We start from the raw sequence: 15,769 nt of genomic DNA, 5'->3' as shown, positions 1-15,769 counted from the left end.
GAGGGAAGAAGAGAAGATGAGGGGAGAGGAGGAGAGGAGAGGACAGGAGAGGAGATGAGAGGAGATGAGAGTAGCGGCGCAAGGAAGTGGAAGGAAGTCAACAGCATGGACATCTAATAAACTCCCCTGTTATAGACAAACAACATGGGGGTGGGGGGCGGTGGTATGACGTGAGGAACGAGACCAGGACATAAAATCATTGATTATTATAACACAGTACACTACATATAACTACAGCATGCACGTCTGTAAAAAAGGCTTACTGACCTGAAAAAGAGACACAATTTCCCCACTACACTTGACGGTTGGCAGCAGCTACTGTGTTGCAATCATCACAGTATATAAACCTTATTGCAGTACTGTTAAAATTACGAAAAATTGTTACAATGTACATTCATGTGTCCTTTTTTAATGACAACATTACATAAATTGCATTGAGTAACATTGGTATTATCATTATTAATATTTGAGAGAAGATTTTGATGACGGGGAGTTTCACAAAGGGCCGATTTAATTTTCTTTCTCAAAGTTGAAAGTGCTATCTGTATAGTCCAGATAGCTTTATTGTGCTGTTATCTTGTCTGTTGGATATGTTTCCTCTTGAAGAATTTCAGAAGTTTATAGTCTTAGATTACTCACATTATATGAGTCATTATAGAGGCCTACTCTGGCATACATCAAAGTGTTGCGCTGCTTCCCAGTAAAATTATTCACATGTATAAACACAAGGCCATGAATTTCCAATTACAGTGAAGTAACGGTCCATTCTTCAGTACAGTATGTGTTTGTATTGTCAGATAGATATACCACTTAATGCTTCACTCTTACATTGATACAATCATTATTTTCAAAGCTGCATTTGCTTTGTTGCCATTTTAGGTTTTGGTATTTCTGTTCTGTCACATATTATCATTGTGCTGTTGTGTTTATTTGTGATATTTTCTAGTGTGCTATATACAGGGCAGTATTTATGATACATGCATTTAAAATACGCATTATAAAATAGTATTTTGTCATTTGTATGTTATGGGGTTGAAGAAACTGTCTTCGTATTTTGTATCAAAATAATTTATAGACGTGTATTTTTGTTGCAAAAATACTGCCAAATATTTTTGGTCTGGCAATACTTTTGGTGATGTGATGATGTCAGAAAAGTGCAAAACAATGAATGCAGCCTCTGTCTGGTGCTGACAAGTAATTTGACAGACTTTGCATCAACTTGTAGGTTGATGACACACATAGTTAACTTCCCCTCACAACAACCTCAAGTTTCTTGAGAACTTTTTTCATCAAATTCTTGAGAACTTTAATCATCCAATCGAAACACATGGGACCAGTTATGTGGTTGCCCTGCACCGCTGCTCCAAACTGTTATCCCACCTAAAGCAACATGATGAAAAAATCATATTTGTGCCCCTTTGTGCCAATATAACACAATTTAGCGTATACATAGCACCCGGTTAAAAAAACAACTAAAAGGCTTATGATCCTTCCTGATCAACAGCGTTACACAGAGCAATATCAAGCAATCTAAGCGTATTAAGTTGTGACTTTTTGAGTGCAAGATATAGTGTCTATTTAGGCTATGAGATGTGACAGCATAGTTGATCTGCTGACTGTTTGTAGGTTTATGGCATGGAGGAAAGCTGCTACAGTGGTGTCAAACCTGTGTCAAACTCATATCAGGCAGTGGGCCTGGTTTGTTGGAATGAGACCTTAATGGGGGCTGTAATGGTCATTATCATTTTTCTGCATGGGGTGTCAGAGTGTTGTTTTTTTTACTGTCTTACTATACCCACTTCTGAGCAAACAAGCACAAATCATGCACTGACATATACTGCTCTTTTTCTCTTGGAATATCCTACTTCCATGTCATTCTTTTCGACCTCTGCCTTCCTGAGAATGGCTTATAATGCTGTCAGTTTATCATTCGATGGTAGAGAAGTGCTGCACACTCTGGCTCCATCTGAATGGCTGGGGCATAGCTTTAGTATGGACATACAGTAACCCCCAAGCCCATGGAGACCGGAGAGAACCCCGCAATCTCCGTGCCTTCATGCATTCCTTTTAAATATTTCACACGCACACGCACACACACACACACACACACACACACACACACACACACACACACACACACACACACACACAAACACACACAAATACACACACACGCACACACACATTTCTTACATTAAAAATAGTCAACTATAACAGTTCAGCAGCTGTAGCTCCCATTTGTCGAGCTGAGTTCCCAATTAAATGGAGTAGCACTACTTTCATATTATATGAATATGAATATGAAACCTGCTGGCGGTCCTCATCTGGCTACTGGGCCTAATATTTGACGCCCCTGCTTTAAAGAGCATTTTTAGAGCCTTCCAGATGTAAACAAGGAGCGATCGGCTCCTGAAATAGCGGATAGAGACACTGGGGGCGGGAGGAAATATTACTGTTTTCGATAAAACTGGTCAGTCAAGCAAAACGACGATTTCTAAGCGATTTTATGACTGAAAAAGCTGCAAAGGGTCTCTTTAACATGAGGGTATTTGATGTTCCATGTATTTTTGCCCATCCCTATATGCGCCTATGTTATTGGGAGTATGGTTAGTCGCTGACAGATCTTTTTTTTTTCCCCATGTGATGATTGTGATGAATATCACAGATGTAGATTGAAACCTTTGCAGAAACCACAAATAGAAAACATCACAACTGTATAGAGTATGTACTGTACTTATCTTTTAATTACATTGTTTTGTCATTTAGACAGCAGATTGCAGGGGACTGTACATTTTTCCTCCAAGGAACACAACATTCATTGAGACAACACACAACAGGAGAGGGGTGAAGGGCCTGTGACTATTGAAGGCTCGGAAGGTTCCAGAAGCGGTCATCACACCTCCCAGCATGGCCGGTACACCCTGCCCACCATGCACCTCATGGTGTCCCTGCGCAGGACGGACAGGCTGTTGCTGATGGGCTCCTGGTTGGTGTCCCTCCGCACGGCGGTGGCCAGGTGAGGAAGGGTCGCCCTTTCCAGGGTCCTCAGGGTCCCCCAGAGGGACGCGTCGCCCACGACGATGACTCTGGGGCCTCCGGCGTCTCGGCTCGCCTCGCCCGCCTCCTCGTCCAGCAGCTGCGCCAGGACGTCCTGCTCGGCGCTGGAGTCTCCGGCCCGTCCGGCGGGGGAGGCCGACGACGTCAACGTGTGGCACTCGAACAGCAGTGCGATGGAGAGCAGCGCTGAGACGATGGAGATCTTCATTCTTCGGGCGTCTTTCTGGAGTCTTCTGGAGCCTTGGTGGTGCGATGCTTCGGTTGGTGGTTGGTTTGGTGGAGGCTCTGGTTTCTCTTTGTTGCCTTGATCGCTTTGCCGGCTGATGATGCTCCCAAGCTGACCAGCCATCTCTTTTATACACTCCCGGGTACAGGATTTGCCACGTTTGCCACTGATGAGGTGGCTCGAGTGCGCTGATGAACCTTTTGTGCGACAGAAATTAAACCCAAAAATCCCTTCAAGTGGCGGATGACATGTTAAGAAGTCCTGAAGTGTATTGTTTGGTGAAAAAATTAATTACGTTTACCAGCACACGTGGCTGGTTGCCTCCTCGGACCAAACACTCGGGCATTATCGAACGCACAGCATGAACGACAACATTTTCCCTTCCTCACCCTTCAAGACAACAACAAAGGATTACACACCTGCCGAGGGGCCATTAGATTAAAGACACACAGGGACAATGTCCATGCCACGTGTCACAAGGACCTCACCAGTGGACGTATATTATTCCCCAAATTTTTTTTTTAAGAAATTCTAAACTCACTACCTATATATACATATTGTTTGTATTTTTAAAGATCTATGTTCACTCCTACTAAATGTGTGCACATAGTATCAAAGAACCTCATCATGCCTACCAGTGCTGAGGACATACTGTACATAGCTGATACATCATCATTTGGTGTCCATTCTTAAATTCCATTGCATATACACTGTATGTTTATGGTTAGTAAAAATGAGATGCACGCATGTGAGAGTCAAGCCAGGTTCACATGGCCACTGTTTCCAGCATACTTTAGGTCATCTTCTTTCCCCTGGACTCCACCCTACAGTACATAACTTGTCTTATGGTTTTGCAGGCGTGTATACCACTGGTCTGAACCCTGTGGGATTTCTCGGGATATGCAAATGGGAGACGAGGGAATGGGAGAAAGAAATCAGGAGTTGAAATTCAAACCATCTGGTTTCCCGTCGTACCCTTAAAGAGATGATGATGAAGACGATGTTGATGATGATGAACTGATCCACGAAATCGTGTGTTCTGGTTGAGAGATGGACTTAAAAGGAGATGCAAAGCATTTTCCCAGAGCTTATGATGGATTGTTCTCCTGAGTCATACAGCTGTTGCGTCAGAAATGTTGAAATAGGACACGTCGTCCTCCAAATGCAATATTTGAGTAACGCATACTGTCTGGGTATAAATACACTTCAGGTGCCATGTTTGTTTATGCAGTCGTGAATCAGCTCATTCAAAGGGTTGTTATCAGTTTCCAGGTTTCCACAAGAACCACATTATTTGCTGTTTGTGCCGGCTTCATCTTCAACTTCATCATTTGTTTTTAATATTTTTTTTTTTTTTTTCAATCACAAATGCACTGTATGAATATTACTTCTCTTTTTTATTGTTTTTTTGTGTTTTTTTTGTGTGTTTTTTTTTTAGATATCTTGTCAAATCAGGCTATATTGGATTTTTATCACACAGAAATTGCATGAATATTGATTATTTCAATTCTAATGTTGTTTTCGTGTTTTCCAGATAAATTACATGAGATTTAACACGATTTATCCAATAAGGTCAAAGGTCAGACAAGTCCCCCGTGTCCCAGGACAGGATGAAGGCTTTTAAAAAATGCTGAAAATTATTAATCGAATTGTAAATGTAAAATATTTTGAACGATTATATTCCAGACACAAAACATAGTCGTATTGAAAACAATTTTTTATACTTCTTCTCTCTCTCTCTCTCTCTCTCTCTCTCTCTCTCTGTCTCATACAACAGACATGTTTTTATGTGCTCTCTCTCATGTGTGAAAATGATCTGTTGAAACATCCAACCACATTCAATCCATCCAATTAAAAGAAATAAATGTCAGGGAGCAACTCTGGAGGTTTCCAGTGCTTACTGCCATAACCGTTACCTTATACGTCCTATTACTCCCGGAGAGAGCTGAAGAAAGCTGAATTTATTAGACAGTTGGAGATGATCAGAGAAATTTGCATCCTTTTTCTCTGCAATTAAAAACTTTAAGTTCAGCACACTATAAGAGTTTCAAATGTCAAAAATAATTGGAGGCACAACAAGCCCGTTTAGACACAGGTTCATTTGTTCTCATGGTATCAAATAGATCCCCCTTCCTTTTTAGTAAATGGAAGATGGAGAGTTGTGCAAAGGTTTTTTTTGGTAAATCTCCAACTATAGCTGATTCTCCTTTCTTTACAGAGAATGTGACAAGCGTCCATTTATGTATGACAGCCAAGTCCTTCAGTTTGGTCTGGAACAGAGGGAAAGAAACAATTAAGTAGACAACTGACTCTATTTCTGGAAACACATATTCCCCCACTTCCTTGTCAAAATGAACCCGGGTGGCCACCGCAGTGGACATAAAAAGTAACACACATCAACAGTCTGTCAATGCACACAAGATCTGAGGATTTGCCGTCCACCGCATCAGTGTGGACTCCACATCATTTGTGACAGATTGCACTTTTCCCCCTCTTCTTATCGCAATAATCATTTCCCTGAAATAGTCTCTCTTTTCTCCCCACACAGATTCTGCATTGGGTTAGCATTAATCATACGATTGTGATACCGCAAACTTGTGAGGGAAGTTTAAGTCTTTGATGCCCTGCTATTTAGAGTTTTGATACATTCAGTGTCAGACTGTGAGACTGAAGACACTTCACACATTCAAAAATCACCGAACCATTGGTCCAAACAAACTCGGGTCCAGACCAAACGGTCTAGTGTGAATGTGCCCTACTGTAAGTCGTCTGTTTTCTGACACTTACAATACTAGTAAAGTTGTGCCTCTACCTTTAAAAGTCATTACTCTCAAGGTCAATTACTTATATTTATCACATTTAAATACATCACGTCTAGTTTAACTAGTAGCCTAAGATTAGGCTATTACTCCTGAAGTGTATGTAGGCTATGTTGCACATTGTGTGTCTAAAAAATGTCACAATTACCGCCATTAGTTTTGAAAATAAGCAACAAAATGTCTTGTAACAAGTCTTGCTGTGACATTTCTCAAGAGCCAAACGAGCTGATTCACTTACACAGGGGAAAATGTCACACTAATTTAAGGTAGGCCTCGGCTAATTGTTGAATTTGTTCCTGTCATCCTACCCTACCAAGTAAATGTCAGCCATTACAACCTGACCGAACACTGTCCCCCCTCAGGTATTTACATGAAAAAGCCTGAAGAAGTATTTGGACATTATGTAGATAGGCCACTTAAGGACCTTTTTTTAGGGGGGTGGAATTCACCCATTTAACATTAATGTTCTGACCCTTTGCTTCGTCACGGATCACACACACGACAGGCAACTCTACACACGCGTACACCATTCACGCTTGTAGTGTACCATTTCAAAAACAATTACCTTTAATGGGTCGAGATGCTGGCTGAATTGCCCAGTTTATTTCGCTATTTTAGCGCAAGTGCAGTGACCTCCCAGTCTGACCAGATGGGAAAAGGCACCGGATCATTTCCTGACAAAAACACATCTCTGTTATCCATAGCGCTCCCCCCAAAAAAGGTCTTGGCATTTTAACTAACAAAATATTTTCAGACTTTGGTACTCGCTATTATAAACTCTGCGTCATCTGAGAGAGAGTTGATCATGAAGTATAAAATGTACATTTATGGAGCATCCTATAGGCCTAGACGCAGTAGATGTGATGTTGAGAACTCTCAGGCAGAGCGAACACTTCATGTTTCAAACGTCTCTCAGAGGGCTAAATACTTTCTCCTGTCTAATTCATTTCCATGTCTCCAGTGTCCCGCTGTTCTGAAAAGTAGAGTACACGTCCCATGGAAAACCAGATCTTCAATCAGAGCGTGAGGCTAAGGATAAATGCCCTAAAGAGCTCCACTCTTTAGACGGCTACTGCAGGACATCACTCTGATAAATGTTCTTTTTTTTTCTGCCAGAAGTGGAAATAACCATTATGGCCTGAGAACAGGATCTGAGGCGAGACGATGTCAAACCGCTTCGGAAGCTTCTAATCCTCACACAGTAATGCTTGAGTTGGGAAAAATGTCTGGCTGATGCACTGAATGTTAAACTTTACACGTAGGTAGACCTATTTCATTTACCTGGAAAGGCAAAGTCTAGAAATACAGGAGATTCATTTTCACAGCATTTATCTCCCACTCTACTACTTAGTGCTTAACACGTTTTTTTTTTGGCAACTGACACAAATGATTGTAACAATACACTGTTTTACAAAATTCCAATAAAGATAAATAAATACAATTGTTGTTATTGTTATTCATTGTCTAAATGCAAGTAAGGAATGCATAAGCCAGTGATGTCCACTATACTTTCACACAGAGCCAACTGATAATTCAGTCTCAGCGGATCACCATGAATCACAGCATGGGCGAAACCTGTGGACAGCTAGATTGATGTGACACCCACATTTAGAAGATGACTGGAAGTGGAGCCTGGAATGTCGGATGGTTAACCATTTCACGGTGTGTCTGGACACTAGCTGCATGGGAATGTTGGAATTCCCCAGCAACCAAATGTTTGGGCCCTATGTGAGGTATGGAAAACATATGAATGCTGACCTGTGTATATGTACAGAGGTGTTGTGGATATCGTTGTCACAACACAGCGGAGAGTGTTTGGATGTCTGCGGCTGTGTGTGTGTGTGTGTGTGTGTGTGTGTGTGTGTGTGTGTGGTACGTGTGTGTCCGTGTCCACCTGCAGGTGTTTGCTTGGTGATGCCTTGTTATACGAGGGCAGCTGGGCGCCACATGTGGCCCATTTCAGGGTCCACAGACTGAGGACGGAGCAGTTGGAGGATCTGACCACATTCGCTCACGTTGTCTTAATCCATCCATTTCAAATAAACAACCGTGGAACAAATGTCTGCTCTAGTCTGAATGAATGGCATTGAGAAGGTCATTGTAAATGTAATACGGAAAATGAATGTAATGCATATCATCATTACATAAACATTACTGCTAATAATCTCTTAGTGACAATCAATACAAAGTGAAGAAGATTCCATATTGGGCTCATACGTGTCTTGGTAAGAAATGGTAAGACATTGATCATTGAAATAACTACAGTAAGTGAGTTCATGATCTGACTTTAATTCAGAACCAAAGAGTATCAATGTTATCATACTGATAATTATCATGTTGTAATATTTAATATTGCAGATAATGTAACAAAGGAGAGGGGCTATATATGTCGCTTAAACTCTTCTATTCGAGCAATATGGTATGGATTAAACATCAGAATTTAGTTAAGCTTCATGAGCCACCACTTATGAGATCATTTCATAGGAGATGAAAATGATTTAGCGTGAACGTTATCAGTGGGGTATTTTGGAACAAATGAGGACTCCCGCAGGCTGTAATTACTGCCATATAACACAGCACAAGTGCTACCTGTCACTAGCGAGAGCTTATGCCTAACCACATTCATATTTTAGCTGCAGCTGATTCTCAACTGTGAGAACTATAGGGGGGGGGGGGGGAGGCATCTTCCAATGATGTCATTTAGAGAGAAGTGAGACCATGACTCCACAATTATTCCAGTCCCACTGACATACAGTAGGCCTATACTACACACAATTGCTTACTAAAGCAACATGTGTTGTATAACGTCATTGTTCTGACCATATCAGGAACATAAGCCTTTGGAGGGGATCTGAGGGGAATGTGAACTTCATCACATTTGTTGTTTTGGTGTGCCACTGTTTGATAAAGAGCCCTTTTACCGAATACACGTGAAACACGTGAAAAAGACGAAACATCAAAAGGTCCAAAACTCAGTGAGGGAGGCTCTGTTCAGCAGCCCTCCTGTTTTTCGCCTGTTTCTATGTTATGGAGCAGAGTAGAGCAGTGAAACAGGAGACAGGGAATCCTTTCCCAATCCCCCCCCCAACCCCCCCCCTCCAACACACACACACACACACACACACACACACACACACACACACACACATACACACACATACTGTACACACACACAGGTCCAGGAGGAGAAAACCTCAGCTGAAGGTGTTTGTGAGCCCCAATGAGCCAGCTATTAACAGGCATACCACCCCACTCCTCAAACCCTCAAACAGCTAAAACCCCTCCTCTCTCTCTCTCTCTCTCCTCTACTTCTTTCCTTCTTTCCCTCTCCCTCTCTCACTTGCTTTCTGTCTATCTCCCTCTCTCTTTCTCTCACTCTTTCTCTCCATCTCTATCTCTTTCTCCGTTCCTCTCTCTCTCTCTCTCTCTCTGAGTGTGAGGGCCCAAATATGCAGACCAGCTGACTGTGCCGACAGCAACCGCGCCAACCAAAACATGGGGCCTTTGGCCTGGGGATTTAAAGGAGAGAGAGAAAAAAGAGAGAGAGAGAAAGAAAGAAAATAAGGGAAAGCCAAAAAGTGAAAGAAAAAAATAAATAAAAATGACCCCTGCTAAGCGCTAGAGAGCAGACAGTGCTCCACACATGCGACAGGCCTCATTCGGCTCCTCAGAAACATTACAACAACCTCTCAAAGACACACTTGCTTGAGGGGAATACTCCTCGGGCCAGTTTGGTGTTGTTACAGCTAGGTAAACAGAGCTCAGATCTAACAGTGATGAATGGCGCACACTAACTAACTAGCACCAATTGAATTATGTAGTTCAAATGATGTGAGAATAGATGTTTACAGTAGAGGGCTGGGAGTGTCAAGTCTGGATTTCTGTTCTCTGTTTAAAAGTGAGACAGGTTTTTTTTGTCCAAGGTAGAGCATAGCGTAGCATAGCCTATTGCTGCACCTCTTTCGGCTCAAAGGTTTTATTCCATGGACAAACAATAGGTCAAGAGGAGATCCAGTAGGTTGGGGAATCCTGTAGCTTTATATCTGTGCCTATAGCCTGGCTATCAGCAGACCAAGCTCAATCTTTTGAGATTGAACATTAGTCTGGGGAGTCTGTGCTGTATTTCAACTGCACAAGAGGCATGAGCGTTGGGCATAGTTCAAATGACTCTTCAATAGTCCTTCAAACAATCAGACCAATGATCCAGGTGCAGGTGGTAACGGAAGCAGGATATATAACTGTGCCGGTTTCCAGCCTGAGCTGCAGGGCGAAATCCCATCGCTGGCCGAGCGGGCTGGGTTTACCCCATGGAGGTATTATAAGAACTGGAGAAAGTGAACAAGTCTCGCCCCCATTCATTTCAATGGGAATGCTAGGCTAGTGAAAAATGCCAAAATTGAACGATTTTTTCAGGCTTCAACATGGCGTTGCAAGGGGCTTGTTTCCGGTGCCATTTTGCTTAGCCAAATAAGTGGCAGGTTACTGATTGACGTAAGGTACAGAAGGACAGCTCGTGCCCACACTAAGCTCGTGCATGAGCTGAGAGTGGAACAGCCACCAATCAGCATCTGATCAGCATGAGGAGAAATGGCACCGGACATGATGTATTTCTGGAAAATGGCGACGAGGAAGTGCCTTGCTAATCGGCGAAGATAATCAGTCAAATCCTGACCCCCTGGTTTACCCTGTCTAGTCTGCATTTGAAATCTTAACCAATTCTTAGAAGAAAAAAAACAGACCAATGCATTTATTTATAGCAACAATGAGGGCATTATTTGGATGGTTGTCAGTTTTAGCAGCACTGCTATTTGGTAGGCTAATAAAACTCCAATCAGATGCACCTCAGGCATTTTTAAATGGCACCAGAAAATTGTGTTGGAAAGGGTTGAATATTTGTTGACGTTGCGTCGTAATTCCTTTATTCTTGAAGAAACAAAATCACTAACTTCATAGTCTGGCAGTTGGCATGTGCAAATGGAATTCTGTAATATGATTTAAAAATGGCACATATTGAGCGCAGAGGGAGCTCTCTTACATCAGTCCTCTGGCTGCCATTCAGGCCATGCTGACCCCAATTTATATCCATGCAACCAAGTGAGCGATAGACTTGTAAAAAAATTAGGTCAAAGCAGACATGGCATTCATTATACACCATCAAAACTCATCTCCTGCATGTGTAAAACAAGCAGATGAGGGCGCTTATGTGTTATGGGCTGATCACTTTATAGCCCCCGTAGATCATTCTTGCTCTTATTGTTGGGGATTAACAACAGCACAGTATGTGTAGATTCACAAGTCGATACTATCTTTCACCAATGACATTTCTTAAAAATATGCAGCTGCACAAACACTTGAGGACAATAAAGTAATATATCCACAGGCATTATGGTTTCTAGGAAAAGGAAATATTTTTTTGCACTTGCAAGTTTTGAGTTCCACCGACATTCTTGGGATCATAGCCAAACCTGCCTCTCATCTCCCTGTACATTATACTTACCTATATATCAACTTACCATGTGAATATTGATGATTAATTGTCTGTGTGAAAAGCTACATCACATCACATATGCAAACAATATATTCACCATGACAGACCTATAATGGATTCTAGCATTACATACGGTGGACATCTTGTCTTTGTTAGAAACGGTTCTGCTTTAATCCTGATGAATTCAACCTGGAGATCAATACGAAAAACAAGATATTTGGTGGACCTGTTGTGCAGAGTAACATGTTCAACATTCAGCTGGGGAGTTCAGGTCTTTGTGAAGTGGGCAAAGGCCACTGAATCACTGTGTGCCTGCTCTCTAGCAGTCACGAAACATGACTGTGTCAGAGAGAGGCAGCAGCTGATCATTCCTCTCCTTGTGTTGGAGTGGATTCAGCCAACAGATGAGCACTCATGCCTGAGTGAGCCAGTGTGAGTAAGCGCATCGGATAAAGAGGGAACCGAGTGAGGTTTTTCTAGGAAGGCGGATTTCCAGGAAAAATACGCTCCTTAAGTGTTGGAATGCAGGGAAGATTAGATCATCAGCATAGGTTTGGCCTCTAATAAACACCTGCATTGTGGGTAAAATCTGGTCAAATCGTTTAGACAGACACAGTGCGACAGGGCCTACAGATGGTTAAATCCGGCTGGTTGTGTGCCACTGACTGCTATTCCCTGAACCTCTTCACTGGACCTTTGTGTGAATAAGGCCAGCCTCCCGTTTAGCACCTAAATTACTGAAATAGCCCCAGCGCACTCCCCGTGCCTGCCGTCCTGAAAGACACGGACATCCACGTTCCGAAATAGCCGCACCACTCTATCTGTGAGTGGAAATGAATAAAAACATGAGAGAGTGTGGCTACGCCGTGCCAGATACTTCGCAGCACGCTACTTTCTGGAGAAGCGTCGGAAGAATTAATTAGGAGAACACGTCGGAGAGGGGCTGATCCTCGTCCAAGTCACACTGCACTCGGTGACCACACATAAGCCGTACTGTTAATATTGGGTGAGGGAATGTTGTTTTAAGGCCCGGGAGCAGGGGGCGTTAGAGAAGTTGCATTTTAAAAAGGCCCTTGCACATTTGCTCTCCGTCTAATGGCCAGGCTATTTTTGTCCGGCAAGGGGAAATAGTAACAGCATTGTGCTTTGCTTTTGGGGATGGTGGTGGTGGGAAGGGTTGGGTGGGGGGGGGGGGGGGGGGGGGGGTTGAAGCTTGTTGTAGATAGACTACTTTTGCTATTTACAAATGGTCTCTCGCACATTATGGATTAAGTAGCTTACTGTGGACATACTTGTTTGAAGAGGAAGAGGGAAGCACAAGAAAAAAAGAAAAACATGCACATAAAATGTTTCATGAGCTGCTGTTTGGTCAAAATTCATAAATAACTCCTTTGGTCTGAAAAAGACGGTCGAAGGAGAAGAAAACAGTTTTTTTTTTTACAGGTCGCCCTCTGATGATAGATCTCAGCATGACGGCCTGGCTCCCTGGAGAAAAAAAAACTTGTAGTAGCGTGACCTCACCCGGGGTTTGGAGGTAACTGGTGCCAGTTCACTGGGGCTGTCTGGAGGCAAAGCCTGTGTGAAACTCTCAGTTTATTAGCAAAAGCCATACAAGAAACCCCTCGTTGTTGCCTTCTCAGGGTCTGCTTCCAATGACGCCTGAGCCATTTCAGGCCGTTGTTTGCTTGTCTGCATTGTTTCTTAATATCTCATTGGGCCAGTAATAAATATGGTAGCGTAGTGATGTTGACAATCCCCTGAAGTCAACAGATGCTTCTGATAAAGTGGCATTTATGCTTGCTTATATTTTATCTATTCATCTATTTCCATTGTAAGGACGGGAAATCCAGCAAGTGTGACCAAGGGAAAAGGTTGTGGGAAAAATGTGAGATGTGATCACCCGTTCCATTTGCATCTCTTAGTATACTAAAAGTCAACTTACTATGTGTACAGTGCAGGCTTACATGGCTCCCTCCTATAGCTTATGGTGAGAGAATTGCCATCCTGATCATTGTGGAGGACAGATTTGCAATGCATCATTTTGATCCCAGAAGAAGCTGTGGTGGGACCGCATTTGTTTGGTCTGTGAGCCGTGCCTGGAGTTAGACAAATGTAGCCTCTCTGTGTACTCACAGCACAGTTGTCTTTATATTGTATCTGCCCTGTAGGGACGCAAATCCATCAAGAGCTAAAGCAATACATTTCGTCATTGTTGAAGCATGCATTGTCTATGCTAGACCACACACTCTCATTCTCACTAGCACAAACACACACTCACACAAACACATACAGAAAGTTATACTGATTACTCAGAGAGAAAGACCGCTATCTGTGACAGTGATGCTAGCTCTGAAAACAGGTCAATAATGAAAGGTGAGATCGCCTTCCAAACAAGAGACTGTGGATGGATCAATTTGGAGACTGTGGATGGATCATAGATGACGTGTCATGATGGCAGGCCTTTCTCTTTCCCTTTCTCTCTCAGATGCATTCTTATAATTTCATGCAGTTGCTCAAGTCTGAAGTCCTGTGCGTGAATAAAAGCAGTCATTCTTTCTCTTGGGTGTAACCCTACATGTAAGACAACCCGCAGGCCTATTGCATAAGCAAATTAATCCTGCGAGCGAACATGGCTCGTGGGAGCTTATCTTAAGTACCACCAGGAAGGCATCCAACGTCAAATCACAAGCTGTTAATCAATCAGCAGTACATGTGCGTCTTATTCTAAAATATCTCCCATTAAGCTGTCTCCTCTGCTGTTTCCACTGAGCTTGTTTTCAGACGCTCATTCCCTTGTCAGACTGTGATCCCAGCCTTCATCAGAGGGCACTGACTGCCGTTTAAGTGTCTGGTGATTGATCCATATGTCAGTGAGGCCTACGGAGAAAAGTTGCTGGTCTCATCATAGTGTTTAGGGCTCGGTTTGTGTAACATGTCCTAAACCTCAAAACATTTGAGCCAGCTACTTTGGTCTGTGAGTAACTATGTGTAGTCGTGAGATAGTTGTACATCTTGGGTGAATTCTGTTGCTATGTTGCTGGTTGAATGTTAATTGGGAGGTCACCCAACACCCCCAAAACCAAATAGGCTGTGACAAACAATTCACTAACACACACACACACACACACACACACACACACACACACACACACACACACACACACACACACACACACACAGTTAGGAAGAGAGTGTGTGTGTGTGAGAGAGAGTCATGTGAAGCACTGAGGTTCATTAATCCCAGTGGTTCATTCAGCACTTTGGCCGCTCAGCTGTAGTGGGCTGTGTGGTTTCGGCAGAAAAAGGACAGTGTTGGCGATTGCATTAAATAACACGTCTGGAGCGCAGTAGACAGGAAGCAACATTTTAACTTCTCCTCTCTACTCCACTCCACTCCACTCCACTCCGCAGACAGCTGTTTGGAATCAGGGGCTCGCCTTCCCCATCTCTCTCCTCCACAGCACACACCCTCTCCAGAGGCACCGCCGCACTGACTGGTCCCTTTGTGAAGCCCTGCTGGTGCATCCGAGGGGCGATTTGTCAAGTCAACTTTAGCAGACGTGGTGACGATATGTCATGCAGCCGTGCCATGTGAGCACAGCGACTTGGGATTAGGAGATGAGGGTGTGGACGTAGACATGCGGAGAGACGAACACTCAAAAAAAAAAAAAAAGAGAGAGAGAGAGAGAGAGAGAGAGAGAGAGAGAGAGAGAGAGAAAAGAACAGGCTGAGAAAAATGGTCTTTTGACTTACAATTTGTGTAGCAATGCTTCTCACCAGATTCAAGATGTTCCCACTGGCAACCCACTGGGTGCACAGCTAGAAAAGGATGCATCAACATCTCATTACTCCTTCATTTTCCATGTTGAAAAGCCAAGTTTCTTGGAAAGTGACAGGAGACATTATTTACAACCAAGAAGACTTGCTTAATCTTTATACCCAAGGCAATTTGAAATTTCAGGCCAAAGCTGTGATATAAACAACACAAATAAACGGCTTTAAAAAGACACAACAAATATAAATAAACAGCTTTTTGTTGGTAGCAAGCCAATACAAATGATGCTGGAAAAAGTTTCATCCTGATGTCTTTTCAGTAAAACGTCAACGCTATGTAGCCTTTTTCAATTTCTTTGTCTATCCTTATTGCTAGGCCTCGAGCCTAAAATAGAGTAGGCCTAA

At 42.8% G+C, this 15,769-nt stretch overlaps 1 protein-coding gene across 1 annotated transcript; it reads right to left on the bottom strand.

Annotated features, from left to right (window-relative positions):
- Nucleotides 1-2,773: 2,773 nt before the first annotated feature.
- pmchl (pro-melanin-concentrating hormone, like) lies at nucleotides 2,774-3,364 on the bottom strand. The gene has a single exon (XM_062554637.1). It carries the CDS (start codon nucleotides 3,263-3,265, stop codon nucleotides 2,894-2,896), a length of 372 nt encoding a protein of 123 aa, XP_062410621.1. The 5' UTR covers nucleotides 3,266-3,364; the 3' UTR covers nucleotides 2,774-2,893.
- Nucleotides 3,365-15,769: the final 12,405 nt, after the last annotated feature.

This window comes from Sardina pilchardus, chromosome 14, assembly GCF_963854185.1.
Source record: "Sardina pilchardus chromosome 14, fSarPil1.1, whole genome shotgun sequence".
In the NCBI taxonomy this organism is placed as follows: domain Eukaryota; kingdom Metazoa; phylum Chordata; class Actinopteri; order Clupeiformes; family Clupeidae; genus Sardina; species Sardina pilchardus.
The sequence above is the reverse complement of the archived record's forward strand: the minus strand, read 5'-3'. Positions and strand labels throughout refer to the sequence as shown.

What these genes read in the sequence shown, in the direction of transcription:
- pmchl (XM_062554637.1), bottom strand. Translation starts at nt 3,265, where the DNA reads ATGAAGATCTCCATCGTCTCAGCGCTGCTCTCCATCGCACTGCTGTTC.